Source organism: Adelges cooleyi, unplaced genomic scaffold (genome assembly GCF_023614345.1).
Source record: "Adelges cooleyi isolate 19-005CV unplaced genomic scaffold, UGA_ACOO_1.1 ACOO_flye_CR_arks_rails_tigmint_CR_PRNA_30, whole genome shotgun sequence".
Classification (NCBI taxonomy): Eukaryota; Metazoa; Arthropoda; class Insecta; order Hemiptera; family Adelgidae; genus Adelges; species Adelges cooleyi.
In genome coordinates, this window is record NW_026095971.1 from 5,490,130 (window position 1) to 5,509,883 (window position 19,754).

General features: G+C 29.3%; 1 protein-coding gene across 4 annotated transcripts in view; it reads left to right on the forward strand.

Annotated features, from left to right (window-relative positions):
• LOC126837892 (uncharacterized) overlaps window positions 1–12,762 on the forward strand; it is a 153,754-nt gene extending 140,992 nt beyond the window's left edge. For all 4 annotated transcript variants that reach the window (XM_050571863.1, XM_050571867.1, XM_050571866.1 and 1 more), the window contains 2 exons: window positions 8,142–8,283; window positions 11,480–12,762. In XM_050571863.1, coding sequence (XP_050427820.1) covers window positions 8,142–8,283; window positions 11,480–12,140 — 803 coding nt within the window. In that variant the 3' untranslated portion in view covers window positions 12,141–12,762. The remainder of the gene's footprint in view (window positions 1–8,141; window positions 8,284–11,479) is intronic.
• The last annotated feature ends 6,992 nt before the right edge of the window (window positions 12,763–19,754 follow it).

A 19,754-nucleotide genomic window follows, 5' to 3' on the forward strand; every position in this document is an offset into this window, starting at 1 on the left:
AAATATGATGACTTGGATTGATCCAAATTCGAAATATTTGTTATCACAATATTATCATTTTTCTTTTTGCGGTTGTTTTATATTACATGCTTTTCTACGACGGAAATGACATGCTGAGACGTTTTGTGCTTTATATGATTAACTACTAGTAAGGTTTACCCACAGTTCCACATAATCCCAATGCAGAATATAATGGCAAAGTCGCCTTTGTAGAGACGTTTCGCTAATTCTGTTTTGACATAATGTAGTTGCTTCTGCTATGCCCAAAACCACCGTGGAAAACTCAACCTGACCCAAATCTCATTTCCTCGGCTTGTTGCATATTAAACAGTTAATACATTTTTTGTTCACACTGGCAGCAACTAATATAGTTATTCGAGTACTTTTTATATACGACCTATTTATTATGTTCCTATACCACTCAAACTAATACTTTAACAAAAACCACAAACTCCATACACTATTTAAAGCTTAACGTAATAAAAAATATTTATAATAATGATTGTATTTGTTCATAACAGCCTCAATTTCTAGCAACTGAGTACAGTATTGATATTATTTCCATGTTGATTTTTCAAGGGTATTTGCATTAATTAGAAAAAGTTTTGAGTGTTAATTTTTGCTTCTCTTGTATTTTCCTTTTAATTAAATCAAAACGTTAATAATTTGTTTAATATAGACAATATATATATATATATATAAGTCAAAATCAATCGAGTACGAAGAATTTGTTATTGGTTCATTTCTTAAAGTTAACTACCCAATTACTAACTAGAATATTGTTGTTAAAGTGACTCGTTAGATTCCAGTATTTAATTAACCTTTTACATTGAAACTGCTCAGATATATGGTTAAATATCTCTGTAAAAAAATGTTATATTCTTTCGATCTAATTAACTTAAATAACGCACGATAAACTAGATAATGTATTTTATTTAGATATATATTATTGTTAATCGGAATGCTGTGGATTTATATAGTAAAACATTTAAATTCCTAAGATGTCGCGTCGTATTTATCGAACGGCCGTTGCATTGGCATATTCGATTGGATACCCAATACAGTTTAGCAACAAAACTAATAGCTTTTTGCAAAATAGTATTCATGTTACGAATTTCAAGCTATTTCCGAACTCAAAACAGGAGGACAATACAAGGAAGACAAATAGAAAGTTTCCTGTTACCAAATACAAAATGCCGTTTAACTATTGTTACATTGTTTTACCTACTACAATAATTATTATCAGCTCATAAAATATATCGCCAGCAGTTGTGTGTTGATATATTACTTATTCGATTAAGTATTTAAACTATCTGTATTGATCAGTAACGTAGATGAAAGTGATATAGATGAAAGACTAAGAAATTTATAAAAAAAGACATGTCTTTTTTTTTTACTTTTGTGACAAATATGTCATACTGACAAAAAAATCCATACTATTACTTTGATACTGGTACGAAACTAATATAAAACACATTTTTTGACAGAGTTATTTTCTCTGAAACTTATTTGAAACAAATATATCATATTTTATTTTACATTGTTTTTTAATTAAGAGTAAAATGTGAATTTTGCCTTGAACTTTATCCAGACCCCTGATAGATACTCCAGCCTACAATATTCAGTTACTATATAAACAGTATACACTTAAGTAATTTGACCTCAACATAGTCTTTATAAGAACAAACATGAATTTGAATGCAGTCGAAAGAGCACCTACCCGAAGTTATTTGTTCAAAGATGATCTGTGCGTTTATTTATGTTGTCGAGATAGTGGACGATGACGATAAAATGGCAAACATAAATGATATAGTACAAAAAGAGAAATAAAACAAAAGAAAACCATAGCATTACATTAACACAGCTGACTATATCCCACGGTCTTAACAGTGTCTAATGGCTCTGTTTCGTGCACGTACAATAGCGTAGCTGTTGTATAATCAATAAGTTATCGAATGCCGACCATAATGCCTATACTGAAGCTATTACTTTTGTTAGTATTATCATTATTATTGTTATTGTTATTTTTATTTGCCAAAGATAAAATGGCAATCTGTACGTATGCTTACCTACTGAATGATAAAATTCTTTGGCTATAAAATTGAATAGTTCCCGTTGACATTATTTATTACTTTCACTAAAAAATTATCAACATAACAAACCAGATACTGTAGATACTATAGTTGTACTACATAGTATGGGTAGTGTATTTTTTACGAGTATTTAGCCATTTGGCAATATTGCAAATACATTAAAAAACATAAATAATAATACATTTTCTCAGACTGCTTAAGTATCGAAAAACTCAATTTATATTAGTTTTTCTAAAGAAATCCTGTTTCAACATTATTATTATTATTATTATTATTTCATTATAATATTTAAACATTGTGTCATATTTACACAATAGCAATAATATATATATATATATATAACAAAAATATTAATTACATTTTTAATTAAAAACTCATGTGACATGTCTATACTATACAATTTATTTTAACCACACGTCGATTTTGTTTTCATTAAATTTATGTCGAATTGTGCACATTGAAAAGAGATTGTAAAAATAAAATAAAATTTAGCTATACAGTTGGGATTTTCAGTAGTTTGAATTTAGTAGTAGTGTGTAATTTAGTTTATTTGACAACAATTTTAAACCTAAAAATAATTTCCCAAGTATATAAAATGTAAATTAATTTATTTTGCTTAGTTTTTTGACTAAGTTTTAATTGTATAATCTTTTAAATCTGTTGTTATTCAGTTTCTGTATTTTTTTCTTAATTCAGAGAATTATTGTTCGCATTGCGTCGACGCTGGATTTTTATTTGGATAACATTTGTATTAATCATTCAAAGCTTAACTACCTTATAACACTAAAATAACTAGGTAAATTATATTTTTATTTACATTGAATTTCAACGTATACATGATTAAAAACATGGTATTGAATGACAAATATAGCCAGACGGCGCGGCATAATGTAACACGAATATTACTAGGACAGTTTTGAAAGAGAGTATCAAATAATGTTAAAACGAATAAAGCCAAGTGTGGAAAAAGATTCCAGACAACAATCAGACCAGAAAATGTAATTAGATAATTGACAATACAAAGAAACCCATTTTGCTAAAGAATCAGCAACCTCTTTACCAGAGATATCCGTTTGACTAGAAATCCATAAAAATAAAATATCAAATGGTGATTTCAGAAGCTTAGAGATATTGTATCTAATCTTAAGAACAAGTTATTTAGGATGTGGTAAAAATATATTAAAATTGAGGGATTCCGAGCTAGAAAATAAGTCGCAATCAAGAATTTCTTATGAGAAAATAGGTTCAAGATATTCTTAAATGACGTAGCATTCGTCAGTGTAAAATGATGCAAAAAGCGGTACATTATGACGTAACGAGATAAAACTGTACTTATAATTTTTATGTACATAATTTACTACATTAACGGTGGCATTTATACTTTTATTTTTGTATTAAATACATACCTAATAAATGTGAATACTCAATAGAAATCTATCACTGGCAAAATTGTCATACCAATTCAGTTTTTGACAATAGTCAGATTTTGTCGGCACGATCCATTTGCTTTGATTAAAAAATATCCGAATAAATTATTGTTGGTTCTCTCTTTGTTTGTTTAAAACCCACAAAACATCTACAGCAGAGATTTTTTTCACACGTACGCCATCCTCGTTTTCCTTCCGTTCCATATCATGACAACTTGCTGTGTATGGTGAAGGTGACATATTAGTTTTGCCTTTTTCGTCTCGGTGGGTGTTTTTTCATTATTTCTTATTCTCCGACACAACGCCATGGTGAGTGTGTTTAAAGAAATGGATCGGTCGGAAAAAGAAATACCCGAGTACAGACTGGTATGCGCACATATCTTCTTCCTGTGTCTATGCTAAAGCTCTGCCGGCTCCAGTCAAATTACAATCGCTATCCCAGTTATTGCCCAGGATTTGGCCGAGGGGATGGATGAAAAGTGACGAAAACGTATAAACTCGGTTTCGTGCATTTATACAGTGAGTGTATCATAAAACTTGCTACCAGTAAATCCCCACCATCAGAAACTATTACGCTGAGAAATATTAGACTTAAAGTTAGACAATTTACGACTCGGCGAAATAATCAGACCGAGATAGTACATAATATGATATTATCTTAATCTCATTATTTTGTAAACAAATTCGACTAATACATTATTATCACGTGTAGAGTAAATTAGTTATATCCTCATATTTTAAACAAGATTTTTTTAAACATTTGTTGTTAGTATTGTCTTTTTAAATAATAATATAATTCTATTAAAGAAAAACTCCATTTCTAAAAATGTAATCACGACAGTACCTAATCAAACATTTCCTACGAAATCAACGATGTCATTATTTAATGATATTTCCTTATGAATATTTCTTTATGAATCCTTTCAAATGTCGTATTACTATCTAAATTTTAGATAATATATTACATAAATAAAAAGTTGATTTAATTAAATACTAACGACGTATGGCTTATCCTATACTGACACTGATAACATAATCATTATTTACTTCGAGTTAACACAATATTTAATTTTGGACTTAATTAATTATAAATGTTTTATAATTAATTTTTTTGTTAAATTGACAATATTCGTAATGTGATTAAGCACATAATATATTATTTGGAATTCACATAAATTACTGCGAAAGCATAAAACTCTAATGGTTGTACCGAAGTAGAACAATTTTTATCACATCAAAATTTTACAGAACCATAACAATAATAATGATATACGATTCCATTTGGTATATTCGCATGACTGCGGTAGATAAAAATGAATAAAATAAAGTACAAAAACAATATCGAATCAAAAGTCCGTGAATATAATAATATAGTAAGAGAGTGTCAGCCAAAACGTTTTGATAACGACTCCCATTTATTCCTCTTTTTTTAGTTCGGTTAGGAAAAACACCATTCGGTTTGGGTTGTGTAGCCTGAACATCTTTATGGGTCTCGTGCATCAGAAACGTTTATTGACCCCGATTCCCGGCCACCGAACACTTGAAGTGAATCTCGAAAGATTTACATAATATTTCTAACGAATGCCCACGTACTCAACAACCATCGTCGAGAAAGATCAAAAACAGAAGGTTTTGTATTCACAGAGTTAATTGAAAGAAGAATTTAGGGAAATCACTTTTCTTTGCTGACAAAAGCCTTTATATATAAGAACTCCTATTACGAAGTCTACACGTTCGTACAAATATACATACATTATACAATAATATATATATATATATATATATATTATTTATTTTATATATAATGATATTTGTATGTACGTACATATATAAACATAATGCGCCTGTTAAATCTTGTAAGGAAATATGTATACAATACGATCAACTCAAGGTGTCGCGAAACTTCTTGCGTTTTATGTTGTCGACCAAATTATCCATTAAGGTTAATTTATATTTTAACGCAAGGTTAATTAAAATTCGTTCAGAGTCTCTCGCGTTAAACACGAATTCACAACTTATAAATAAAAAACGCATAACATACTTATTATTCTTAAAAATGTATTGCCGTTTCAAAATCTATACATAAGCGGAAATACTTATTATGTCGTGGTATATAATAATGTTTTTCACTTCAATATTTATAATACCACGAATTACATTTTGAACAAAATAATAATACAATTCGAAATCAATGTTGACCTTTAAGGTATAAGAAAACTTTATGAAGTTTTTAATGAAATAAAATAAATAATTAGAATTTTCTTCATGCAGCTTAATATAGTGTTAACTTTATTATTATAGTTTATAAATTATTTATAAGTTATACCAATCATTTTTTTTCTCAACTAGTATTCAAATACTAATTATTATGATTAATTACAATTAAAAATCAGTTTGGTTTTTAGTTACAAGCCATCCTGGAATGACATCCACCTCAAATTTTAAATTAGACAGCCGTGCATTATGTTAAATATTATATAACTATTTAAGCAAATAATGGTTTTATGTAAAAATAAATGTTAAACTTTTTAAATAAAAGTGTTCCCAATTAAAATAATAAACTGTGTTGATTCTTAAATAGGTACTAATAACTGGTATCACTGTCTAATAATATATTAACATTAATATTTAATTGCGTTCTTAATTCTGCTTGTTGATTATGATGTTATTTAAAGTTGATTGAGTTTATCTTTAAATAATAATTATTTTCGTAAACGTGAAAAGTTATTTGGCGGAATTTGTAATCACTAAAATGGGATAGTCGCGTGTTAAACGCCAAATAACCAAAAATGGACTAATGAAATTGTAGTAGGTATATCTGCAATTCTATTTAGAAAAATTTGCCCGACGCTCAAAGGTGCTGAAAAATCGAAATAAAAAAGTTTAGGTTTTTAAGATTATATATTAAACAATATTTTCTGGGATTTTCGAAGCCTGTCAGTAACTGTAAGATTGTCGACATGTTGCTAAGTCCAATCATAGATTTATCATTTTGCGTTTGGTATATATTATTTGAAAGTGTTACCCATAATATACAATAAACTACATTCATATTATTATACAATAGGCATAAAAGTCCAAGTATTTCCCTCAAAAGATTCAAAAACCCATTTCAAATAAAAATTTTTACCTTTTTTTTTATTCGATGCATTTTTAAAATATTGCTTTAAAGGTGATGGCGATTTTTTATGAGGTAGTTGCACAGACACCTGTAAAAGCTGATATGAAAACCTAAGCCCTTTATCAAATTATTGCATCAATTATATACTAAACTGATTATTTACACTATAACAGTACCCTACTATTATTATTCCGGTCTAACAGATAACGAGTTTAATATTTTCAAAAACAATTTATGGCAGCTTTTAACTTTTATAACTTTCACAACTATTTTTACAACAAACAAAGAAAATAGAAAATACTTAGCAACACTTGTGGTTATATATTATAAAATAATTAAATATTTAAATAAACCCTTAACCATAAAAATAATTCTTTAAAGCGTATACGTATTTCGACAGCGATGTTACCATCATGATAGAACAGACTGTAACTGACAGGTATCTGATGTATGCGCTGATGATGGTAACATTGCTGTCGAAATACGTATACGCTATAGAGAATGATTTTTATAATTAAGGGTTTATTTAAATATTTAATTTTTTTATAAAACAGACATAGTATTATCAAAGTTGTTTAAAAAGACCAGAAAAATATCAAAAACCATTCCCCCCAGAAGTGGTGGAAACTTTATTCTGCTATTTATGTATAGTTAACTGTAATGTTTTAGTTGAAATACTTTTTTTTTTCATTAATCATAATTTTAGAGTTTTATGAAGTAATTAAAAATCCTTTGACATAAAAGTGAATTAAATACTTTTTAAGTATAATTTTACTTAAATGCTATTTTCTCTCGCATTGCGCTATTAATTATTTACATTTTGATCATTGCATATAACACGTTATGATATTATTACGCCCGTCGACCCATATTTTTCATTATAAATCACAATTGATATTATTTTAAAAAATATATAATTGTCTTTTATTGTAATACATATTTTACCACACGGTTGATGGCACCCGTGAGGTTGTGGCCCTTGTACCTTGTGTAGGTTACCGGTACCGATAGCTATGGACGAATCAAATATAGACGACAGTATTGCAGTGAAATGTATAAATCCCACGTAGACACGTCAGCCATGGAAACGATGAAGTGCTGCTATTACACGGGTACGATTTTAACGTCTGTCGTTTCCGCCGCGAAGTAAAACAAACAAGTTGGATCCAAGACGAGCCGGCCGATTCCTACATTCTACTCGTCTCCGTTTGACCCATTATATTTCAACCTTTGACCGGAGATGGTAAACTATTTGGGAGGCTCGCCTGAATGATGTGGAAACTTTACCGGCGAAATCTCGTTAAACCTCGTTCAAGCCTTTTTCCCCGGTGGCTTTTAGGCAACGATTTTTGTAAGCATTCGACGACGCGTCGAATTGACTCGCCGGCCATTACCGCCAACTCCTACCAAAACACCCCAATTTCGGGTTAAACCCTTTAGTATAATGCCCGTGCACACGAGTGTGCGTGAGTACTGAGTAATGCCGTTTATTATTTCCAGGATACGGGAACATTACGCCGAAAACAGCCGTTGGAAAAATGGCCACTATGGTGTATGCGTTGATTGGCATCCCGTTGATGTTGGTATACCTGTCGAGCATTGGCGGACTCCTGGCTTGGTGTGCCAGAGGAATATTCACCAGGTAACTCGTATAATACTTTTTTAATAATAAATTTGGTTTTTTTTTGCTAACTAAATAATGTCACAAAAGTGTTATGTATCTATTGCCTATGATGATGTTATGCCAAATATAAGTCATAATAAAACAAAATAAACTCAAAATTTCCAAATTTTTTTGGATACTCTTGAAATTTTGTTCTAATAAAAATTATAGCCCACCTATTAAAGTAGATGCAAGTAATACTATATTATTAACAACATAACATGAATTGATAAACAAATAAAGGAATACGGGATGCAGCTGCGGATAGTGGCTAAAAGCGGTTGCCCTAGCCCCTTGGGTATTTCTAATAAATAGAAATGGATCTGGTGATTGATCCAAAATTAATGATATTTGCGTAAAAGGATACTTAAAACAATTCATTTGGAGTTATTAAATAACTTGTTAGCTGGTTAACGTTTGTAGTTTTTAAATCAGTATTTAGATACTGATAAGTAGTCTAGTCAGTGAAACCGCATAAGAAAAGTTAAGTTTTATTTTGTTCAGTTGACTTTTAGATTATTTATAAATAATCCGTTCCCTATAACACGCGTTACCGGTTACATAAGAAAATTAAAAAAGCCAACTTACAAAGACTTGTTTTATCTGCACACGAGTTATTTCATTTGGATACTATTGCAATCCGACTAACTGATAATAGAGTGACTCTTCTATTTTTTTTTATATTTCCAAAAGCATCCATTGTCAATGATCTAAGTGTTTCCTATTCACCCTTTGTAAACCCGGCATGTAACACAACGTTGGTAACATTATCCTTTTATCCAAAGCCGTTCATCCAAAACAAATCACATCCGCCAAAAATATAGCATTTAGTCTTGAACCAGAAAGAAGTTTTCTAATACTCTTTGCTTAAACATAATCATTTTAAAAGAACATCTCAATTAGAGTTAACTAGGGTGATTGTAAAATATATATATTTTTTTAATTAATTGATAATTTTTTATTTTAATTCGATATCATTAATTAAAAGATATTAATACTACTACATAATTAAATAAAAAACGAAAATTGCCAGTTCTGTCCATAAAAAATTGCATATACATTTGCTCCATTCGTTTACAATTGCCCTACTTAACCCTAACAATAAACGCAAGCAAACATAAAACGTTTTTCTTTTTTAAACATTCTGATATAATGGCTAAATTAATGGTGTAAGATCTTTTATGTTCTCTTTGGCTATTATTGCAACTCCAAACGCTCGTCACGTCGTTGGATTTAATTTCTTTTCATACTAGGTACTACCTCGTCCGCGTTCTAACTCACCTGTGTACTTTTCTCACAAGTGCTAATGATTTTTCCATTATATTTCCGTGTATTTTTTGTATTTTTATATGATAGCAGAATTACGAGTAACGGTATTGTTAAAGATTAAAACAAAAGATAAGATTTTATAAAATTAAGAAAATCAAAAATGACGAAATGATAAATTTAGAAGAACAATTGACAAATTATAGATTTTCCTTTATTATTTAGTAAAACATTAACAAGATATATATGTTTAAATTATTTACATTTTTGGTTACATCTATATTGACCTATTGGAATTGCCAACGTTTCGGAAACATTATATCTTCCATCTTCAGGGCTGTATTTTTGTGCTAATGTTACTCGATCCATTGCTGCTGCCTTTAGATTCACCAGTCTACAAGCGACAACGTATAACACTCATCTTCTTTGAAAATAGTTACAACTTTTTAGAGAAAAATTATGTAGTTATTTTACAGTATTAAAAAATAATCAAATTTTAAACTTTTTTGATGAATTCTAGAGTTTTATCAACTTTTGAAAATGAAATGGTAACGTATGCACGAGTAGGCTAGAATTAAAAACTCACATGATCCAAAAAAAATAAGAAAATGAGTTGCCAGCACAGCATTAAAGAATTTTTGACGCTGAACTCGAATGTGTTATAAATTGGTTTTAAAACCTACCCAGCCAGTCTAGATTAGACCTTGAAAGTTATGGTTAGTGTGAAAACAAATATAAATTTAAATAGTTTTTTTGCGTTTTCTGAAAAATCTGGTTTGATTCTAGCCTACTTATACTTAAATAACTTTTCAAGTTAAGAATAATTTGCTGTAAATGTTGGATGGTCGATAATACATTTTGAATAATTACTTTTAGTTATTAAAGTTTAAAAATTAAGACGGGAGGAAGAAGGTGGTTGAGTAATGTGTACAGATAAAAATAATACTTCACACCCTTCATTCCGTCTACTATACTTTTTCTATGATAACCCGAAGAGTAAAATAAAAGTCGATTGACCTTCCTATCTAATATTTATAGATTTTAATATTTCACGAAACACTGACTGCAATATCGTTAAATAATAGATTTATATACATTCTCCACGGTCTCAGTCCAAGCTGTGAAACACACGTACAACCCCCACCTTATCAATCCCTGCTTACTTTGGGGGCCTTCAGAAATCAAGTACACAATTAAATATGTATTTATGGTATGAGTTTTTAAGTATAATCATACACAGTTAGTACATCGAATGTGTAGATATTATATTTCTTATAAAATAAAATAGGAAATAAACAAGTTAGTAATTATAGCAAATAGTTTAATGCACATCCATTAACAAAATAACCATCGTCCACCAGAATATAATCCTTCTAAAAAATTGTATGTATTTTAAAATGTATAAAGTAACCATCTATTATGAATACTTTGACAAAAACGATACAAACTACAATAAGAATAAAGTAAGAATAAAAAAAATATTTTGGATTATTTTTAAATTAAAATAAAATCATATTGATTAAAACAATTGACAATGAAAATTTTAGTTATTAAAAACTAACAATAGTTTTTCATAAAATAAAAGTTTATACAAAAATAATTTAATTAGAAGCGTCATTTTTTTGATAAGTTTCCAAACAGTGTACGACAGGACATTTTTTTGGTACATTATCGATTATCATTATATTTTGTAATTAATAAATGTGCATATAGATTCGCAGTACACTAAACAATAGAAATCGCATGTAGTAACATTATTTACTGTTGTAAATAGTTATAATAATTCTTTATTTAATCATATAATATTATACTCAATGCTAAAAAAAAATATGTATTACTAATGTCAACACTGTAATACGACGTATAATAACACATGACCATATTAATGTGGTAATAACGTTTGTTGCAGATCTCTGTGCTGTTGTTTGTGTTCCAAGTGCGGGTACTGTTGTTACGACGAGAAGCTAATGGAACAAAAAGAGCGGCGGATGAAGCTGAAGCGGGAGCGCAGGGAGTACGATATGCAAATGAAGTCGTTGTCGGGTCACGCGCTTGAGCCGTACTACGTCAGGCCGGGTGACACGGACGACGTATTCCATCGGGTGGCCGACAAGGCGGCGGCAACGGCCATCGCCTCGGCGGCCGCTGCGGAAAGCGCGGCGGACAGCGTGGAAAATGCCAGCTTTATTCCGTTGCTAATGGTCGGGTTCGCGTTCATGTCGGCGTACATAGCGTGCGGCGCCGCGATACTTTACAACCTGGACACCGGCAAATCGTACCTTGACTGCGTTTTCTTCTGCTTTATGTTGCTAAGCACGATCGGCTACAGCAACTCACGGCCGCTAGAAATGACGCTGACAAGCACCGTGACCGTTTGGTTCTGTTCGGTGTACATACTGTCCGGCATGGCGATGACCGCAATGTGCTTCAACATCGTGCACCACGGCGTATCCACCAAACTGAAAACACTGTACCACCATCACCAACCTGTGCGCGACGACGGTCGCCGGTTGAGCTGCGACGGCACCAGTATCAGCGACCTGACGCACGGCAACGGCGACCACTCTTGACGTCAGTCGAATGGCGGCGTACACCGTGACGACGTCAACCCGGAAGCTGGGTGCTCGGTGGCTATGGCCAATTTCATTGGCCACAACGGATACCCGCAGCCCGAAATCGTGGCCATCGCCACTGGAAAACCGGCCGCCGTAGTAGACATCGACCCGTTAATCGTCGACTGTTTCGACATTAAGTTCGACAGCGTGCTGACCCAGGCGTCGTCCATGTCGGTGGTGGACTTGACCAATTTAGAAACCATAACGGAATCCGAAGACCCGATCGAACAGTGTTAATAACGACAAAAAGTGTACCAACCTAACAAGGCACATGAGGGTCATGAGGTTTCAACCTTAATTATCAAGAGCAACAATGAACGCTAACCAACTATAGCAACTTCCATTAACATGTTTAATACCAGGTGCCCAATTGTCGGTACACAAGTACATTAATCGATGAACAAAAAACATGGGTCCTTATTTTTCGTTTTACATGTATCATGTTATTGCGACACTATTTATACAAATTTAATTTATTGTAAAAAAAACCTTGTTTTATAATACGCGAGTCAAACGAATATAATAGTAATATTAAAAAAAAATAAAAGCATTTAGTGTAAATTTATAGCATTTACCCTCCCACGATCAGTTTTTAATTGTTTTTGGTTACATACATTATAATTTATAACATAGAAACAAACATTATAACAGGTTTACAAATGAATTGTTTATTTTGTTTTTTGTAGATCATAAACTTTACAATTTTTGCCGTAACATCAATCAATACATAACAAAATCAACTACAAATATAACTAGTAGATTTAGTGTTTTTAATAATAAAACAATCATTTCTAATGTTCAAGTCACCAAACTTAAATTCTTTACTTTTAACCATGGTATACTTTTAGTGGTTAAAATAGCACTTTATTGTTGCTAGCAGACATTTTCTTTTTTTTTATTATGTCTTTCATGGTTTTGTTATAATTTGTTTTCAGTGCAATAAAATCACCATAAATTACATTATATTATATTCGTACTATATTGCATTTTAAAAAGAACGCACTAGATCCTTTTACTATAACAGCATTAAAAAAATAACGAGTATACCGTGATTATAAAATAAATTACCCATTATTTGAGTATAACTTTAATACAAAACAATAAAAAAATATTTCTTTTAAAATAACGATAACAATAACACGTAGTGTTACCGATCTAAATGATAATTTAAAGATTTATATTGCCCGTAAAACTTTTATAACTACTCGTATATCAATACAAATTGAAGTAATGTACCTATAATAAAAAAATAATTCAAGCCAAGAATATATTTTGTTAATTAAAGTCATAATAATTATTTACCCTTAAAATTAATATATCTTCGTTTATAATTGAATTTTTAATTTCTACTTGCATGGTTTACAATATTAATTAAAACTTGCAGTGTTGCTCACAGATGTTTTTACTTACTATAGGAGGTAACACTGTTGATTTAAATATCATTTTTATTTAAATACTAAATACAACTTAAGAAGCCATTAAGTTGGTTGCTACTTGTCAGTATTTTCTTTTTATTTAATGTCTAGATATTTTCAAACTATTTTCTTTAGTAAATTTATATATATTGTCCGCTAATAATTTTTTTTGTACGTTACCATAACTGGTTATTATTTTAATTTAATTTTAAGTGTTATATTTTCATTATAACTATTTTTAAACTTTACTAATATGGATTACCAATGATTTCAGACATATTATATCAAATCTGTGTACATAGATTTCATTTTAACATCAGTCAGTTGCATTTGTTCTGAACTGTATGTATAAATAAATATACTATTATATCGTTTATAATATTAGTTATTGTTTTTATTTGCGATTGTAAATCAATTCGTCACGGTTGATTGTATGTTTGTGTTTAATGCAAAAACTACAATTCACTTTTATCTTTTTACCAAAAATATTCCATAAAATATTTCGACTAATTGTCGTAAAAAAAATTGACTTATATGCAAACATTTCTATGAGACCGATGTATTATTTGTTAGACTTAATATAAGCTCTATACAAACGTGACGAATTGACGGTATAAACTTATCCACAATTCCTATTATTTTTAAAAATATATACGATCATTTTTATATATATAATCATTTATAAGTTTGTTTAGTACAAATAGACACCAAGGCCGAGACACACTTAATATCTCCGCTACACGAAAAAAAATAAAATCACGTATATGTTTTTCTCTCCTCTCCCCTTCCCACCTTACCGAAATTGAGGTGTCACAAAATTGTCGACACAAATTGGTCTGGTATAATTCTGCTATGATGTCGCTAATTCCAGGTTGACCCTTCAGCCCAAAAACATATTTATGGTAACTTTTATACGACGTCAATATATTTGGTCCAAGTAGATGTTTTTAGTAAGCCTGAAATAATAACACTAAGCCTAAATCTATATCTAAGACATTGATATTTTGTTATTTTTGCCAAGCAAAAGCTTATCTTTAACAACTATATGGTTACATTGTAAAAAAAAATCGATACTCGATTTACTATTGACACAGATATCAAACAATAATCTATGGTCCAATTCGGTAAAATGACAATGGAGACAATGATATGTTGGAGATTGAACTTCTCGATTTTCAGATTTACGTTTTGGATAGTGCATAATAGTGTGAAATGCGTTATGACTGGAACGGTTTCGTAATTGAGATTTGCACTTATCTTGCGAACATAGTCAACCGTATTATTATTTTTAAAAAAGCCATAAAGACGTTTTACTCTATAAACCTTAACGGGTACGACAGCAAAAAGCGAAACGTTTTAGACATGTCGTGAGACATTTTAAAAGTTGTTTCTACTTACATGGTATAGAAATTAACTATTAGTTTAACAAATATATATATATATATATACAGGATGATCATTTTATCGCGAATCACTCAATATCTGATTGGTTTATTTAATAATTGATATTTTTTTCATCAAATATTTATGTTACTATTTAAATTTCAAAAGGTAATATAAAACTAATAATTTTGGAAGGGAGGTAAAAACAAAAAAAATTGTAAAAATTGTGATCACATTGTATAAAAGTACTATGAAAAAAAAAAATGTCTTACTAAGCCTAAGAGATATTGAGTGGTTTACGATAAAATGATCACTCTGTATATAAACTTTTCTTGATTTTTTAACAATCAAATTCGATATGTTATTTATTAAAAAAAAAATTATGGCCTCTTTGTTTTACTAAAAGGATAAGCATTTTAGTATACTTTATCTGCAGTTATCGAAAACTCAATTTTATGGAATACTACGAAATAGTATAAATTAAGCATATCAGTAGCCCTAAAAAAAAAAATTTTTAAAAAAGTCTATCTATCTATCTATAATTATACGTAATGATATTGTATTTGTCATTCAGGCTTTATGAGGTTGTGTGGCAAGTTGTTGACCGCAACTTAAAAAAATTAAAAACATTTAGATGTCACCAATAAATTATTAAATAGCCAATTTATTTGTTCAATCAATTAAAGAATTTTTGGAATTATTGCAACTACAACTGCCAATTTCTGGTTACTTCTTATTATACTGAAAATATTTATTATAATTCAAAATAATGGATAGCACTTATAAACACTGCGTTGAATTTGAAGTACATTTCTAGGTAATAAGTTTAAAAAATAAGTATATGATATTATACCTAGAACTATAACAATTTATTTTGACAACGCACTACATATGTTTTGGCCCATTGGCCAGCAAGAACAGACTAATATGCTTTTCATTTTAAAACAATTCACAAAAACTATTGTATGTAAATGACAAATACCTACAGCGTAAGGTGTGTAAAATCTAGTTTTACTTTCAGACAAATGTATGGGTGCATAATGGACCACAATAAAAACAAATTTGAAAATGCTGAGACCAAATTGTTTATTAAAATTACGTTTCTTAGTTATTTTTTTCATATATATATATTTCACATCTAGAAACTATTAAAAAATTATATTCGACTGGTTATTGTTATTTTTAACAGACATTTTTTATTAACATTTCTGCTGTAAACACTTTCCTACTCTTTTAGACCCAGAACATAGGATGTACCGAATCGGTTACACGTATTATACTAATATATAAATAAGAGAATGTGAATGTTTTTTAACAAGCAAATTAATTTGGTTATTAATTAAATAATAATTGATAATTGATTAAATTTATTGTTTGAATTTAAAACATAGTTCAATAAAATAAATAATCCGTTTTTTTGGTTTTTCCCCGTACATATTTTGAATTTCTATCCAAGTACCTATGTATGTTTTATTGGAATAATTAGTATATCATAGTAAAGTACATATGCTATAGAATATATAATAATAAAAAAATCAAACCTTTAAGAGACTCTAAAAATATTTAACCTTATTTAGGGTGAAATTAAAACGTTTAAGTTAAAATTTAAAACCTAAATCAAGTATTTCATTACAAAAAAATAATTTAAATTAAAATTATACCTTCTAAAACCAACATAGGCTCGTCTTTTTTTATCATTTAATGGATAAATTATAAACAACAAATAATTACTCTATTCGTGATTTGTTATTTATTCACAAATTATTCAATAATGATTATTCGACCAAATCAACGAATTATTCGTATTATTCGAGTCTTTAAAAAATAAATTATTTAGCTCGTTTTCCGAATTGAAAACTGAGCAAGAAATGAAAACCAGTAATAATCCAACTAAGAAGAGGTCCAAATAAATACACGGTCGCGTAAACATCAAGAGAAGTGATGGAGAAGAGGGAGGAAAGTTTCTAGATTAAATATGAGGCCATATATTTTCCTTAATATTTTTCTCTTAAATCCGATTATGCTATGATGGTTTTCTTTTTTACTTACTAAAGTTTCACAACCATACGTTAAGATCGAACGTAGCTTGTATACAGGATTTATTTTTTATTTTTGTGATGGACTTTTTGATTTGAACAGATTTTATAGACTGAATTGCTATTAGCGCTTGCCAATCTATCTTTTATTCTTCATAAATATCATTTTCACTATTTTATGTTCACTCCAAGGTACTTCAATGGACGTATTGATTGTCATTGGTAATACATCAGGATAGCGTTTAAACCATTTCAACTCAGATTTTTGGGTAATTAATGAGCGAAATAAGCTAATCACAATAAATTTAAAAAATGTTCTTTTGTCTTTTGGAAACGTATGTGCTACCGTTAATGAATCGGCCTGTATAAAATACATTAGGTATATTTGAATTACTATTTTACTTGGCTCGCACACGTAGTATAAAATGGTAATTAAATATATTTTAAAAATTTACGAATGTAGCCATAGATAATTGTACTTTATTTAAAATGCACATATCGTATAACTGTTTCAAATTTGCCAACACGAACACAACGATTTACGGTAATATTATGTTGCTTTAAATGCATCAATAAAACTCTGATATTATAATACTCAGATCGTAGAATAGTTTTAGCCGTATTACCGCATAAACTTTTACGTCGCCAGATACTTATATTATAGAGTTCACTTTTAGCTTTTAACACAATCATATAATTTTTTTTTTATATAGCCTTTATTATTATAAAATATATAATATTAAAGATATTAGTTATTACTTCCTGCACAATATTAAAATAAAATTTAACTTATCTTCTTAAAAACATCTACGGTCACAATGCAATGCCGACGCAACTGCAGTTAACACGTTTAGATAAAATATTATTTTCGCCACAGAATGTTTATCATTATAAAATATCAATACAAAATATGCTCACTATTATTTAATATGTTTATATATGGGTATCTTGGGTGGAAAATATATTGATAATATAATGTGCCGAAAATCATACATATTTAAATTAAATACCTAGCCAATCTACCACTAAAATCGTATTCAAAATAAAATTGAACTAACTCGAATATCAGCACATAATATGCATGGGGCTTACCTAATCAGTATTCAAATAGAATTGCCACATTTACATACGAAAGAATTACCATCGGAACCTTAAGTATACCCTAAACTTTAATGAGTACGAAGTATATGGCCATTATATACCTATTCTTTTACGTGTCTTTTTAATTTTATTTCAAAAACAATAATACTTAATACAATAATAATTCCTCAATTTTCTTAATGTTTATTTTGTAATCTACTTACCGCGCTTGCACATGTTTTATGCAAAGTTATACAAATTGTATAAATATAATTTTTGTAATTCCAAATACTTTGATTTAAAGTATAATATGTTAATGTACATTAACATATTATGTATTAGTATGTACTTATCAAATATAACTTTTTTGTTTTAATACACTCTTGGAAAACCTATGAAACTCAAATACAAATGTTGAACTACAATATGTATAAGATAACTATAATATATAATAATAAATATTATAAAACAATAAAATATTACAAATTACCGGATGATTCTTTATAACGACCTACACTAGTTAACTCTTAAAATAATTAAAAGGTGTAATTATTATTTTTGAAAACATATTTGTTTATGTAATATTACATAAACAGACAACATATACAATTTTACAATTTTATCGTTTTCTAGAGCTTTATCAACTTTTGAAATTTAAATGGTAACATACATATTTAATTCCATTTTTTAATTTAATAATAATTTTCTTAAAATTTTGACTAGTCGATAACCAGTTTTTAATAAATAGTTTTAGAATAAATAAAGTTAAGTAAATTAAAAATAAATAACAAGTTCAAGGGCGTGTATATGGATTCAACTTTGACTGAATAAATCACTATAGTAATAGAATAGAATATTATGATTGTCGTTTCTTTAATATATTTGATTAGTAATAAGTGGACGAAGAAAAACTGTTGTGGAAAAGAGGAATAAAAGAATTAAAAAAATATGCATGTTAAGAAGAGTGGAGGATATGAATTTACATTAACTTCCTCTTTTTACATTTGGATAAAACGGGGAAAGGAAGAATAAAGATCAAGGCTGATTGTGTTTTTCAAACAGTGTAATTTTACTCGATATTATTATCACTATTGTTAGTTAGGTGAGTTAGGTCCCATAACAAATATAGTATAAACTACATTTAAAACACCGATAACCCTTGAAATCCGTTTAATCTTTTTTAAGAATTATGACTACACAATTCGATAACTAATTATAAATTAAACCCGATGTTGGTACAGAAATATTAGGAGTTTACGAACCACATGAATGGAAAAGGTTTGTATAAAGCTTATGGCCAACAACAGTATGGCTTATTTACGGTTAACTGCGATGCATTGTAACATTTTCAAAATAAAGAAACCTACAGGTTTATTTTTAACGGCATTTTAAGTAATGGCACATAAAACGGCCACCGAATTAATAGGTATAACATGGGGAAATGGACCTAATTATAAACGGTTTTTTTCATATAATGCTGTTCCCTGATTTTAATGGTACTTATGCGTCTGTTGTTCAAACAACATTTCAAATATACCTACCTACTTCTTGTAATCCTTTTTATCACGCATCCAGCCGATTCCCAAGAGGTTACCTAATAGGGCGATAAAGTACGAGTAACCACTCAACTAAACACTTCCAAATGTTACTTAATG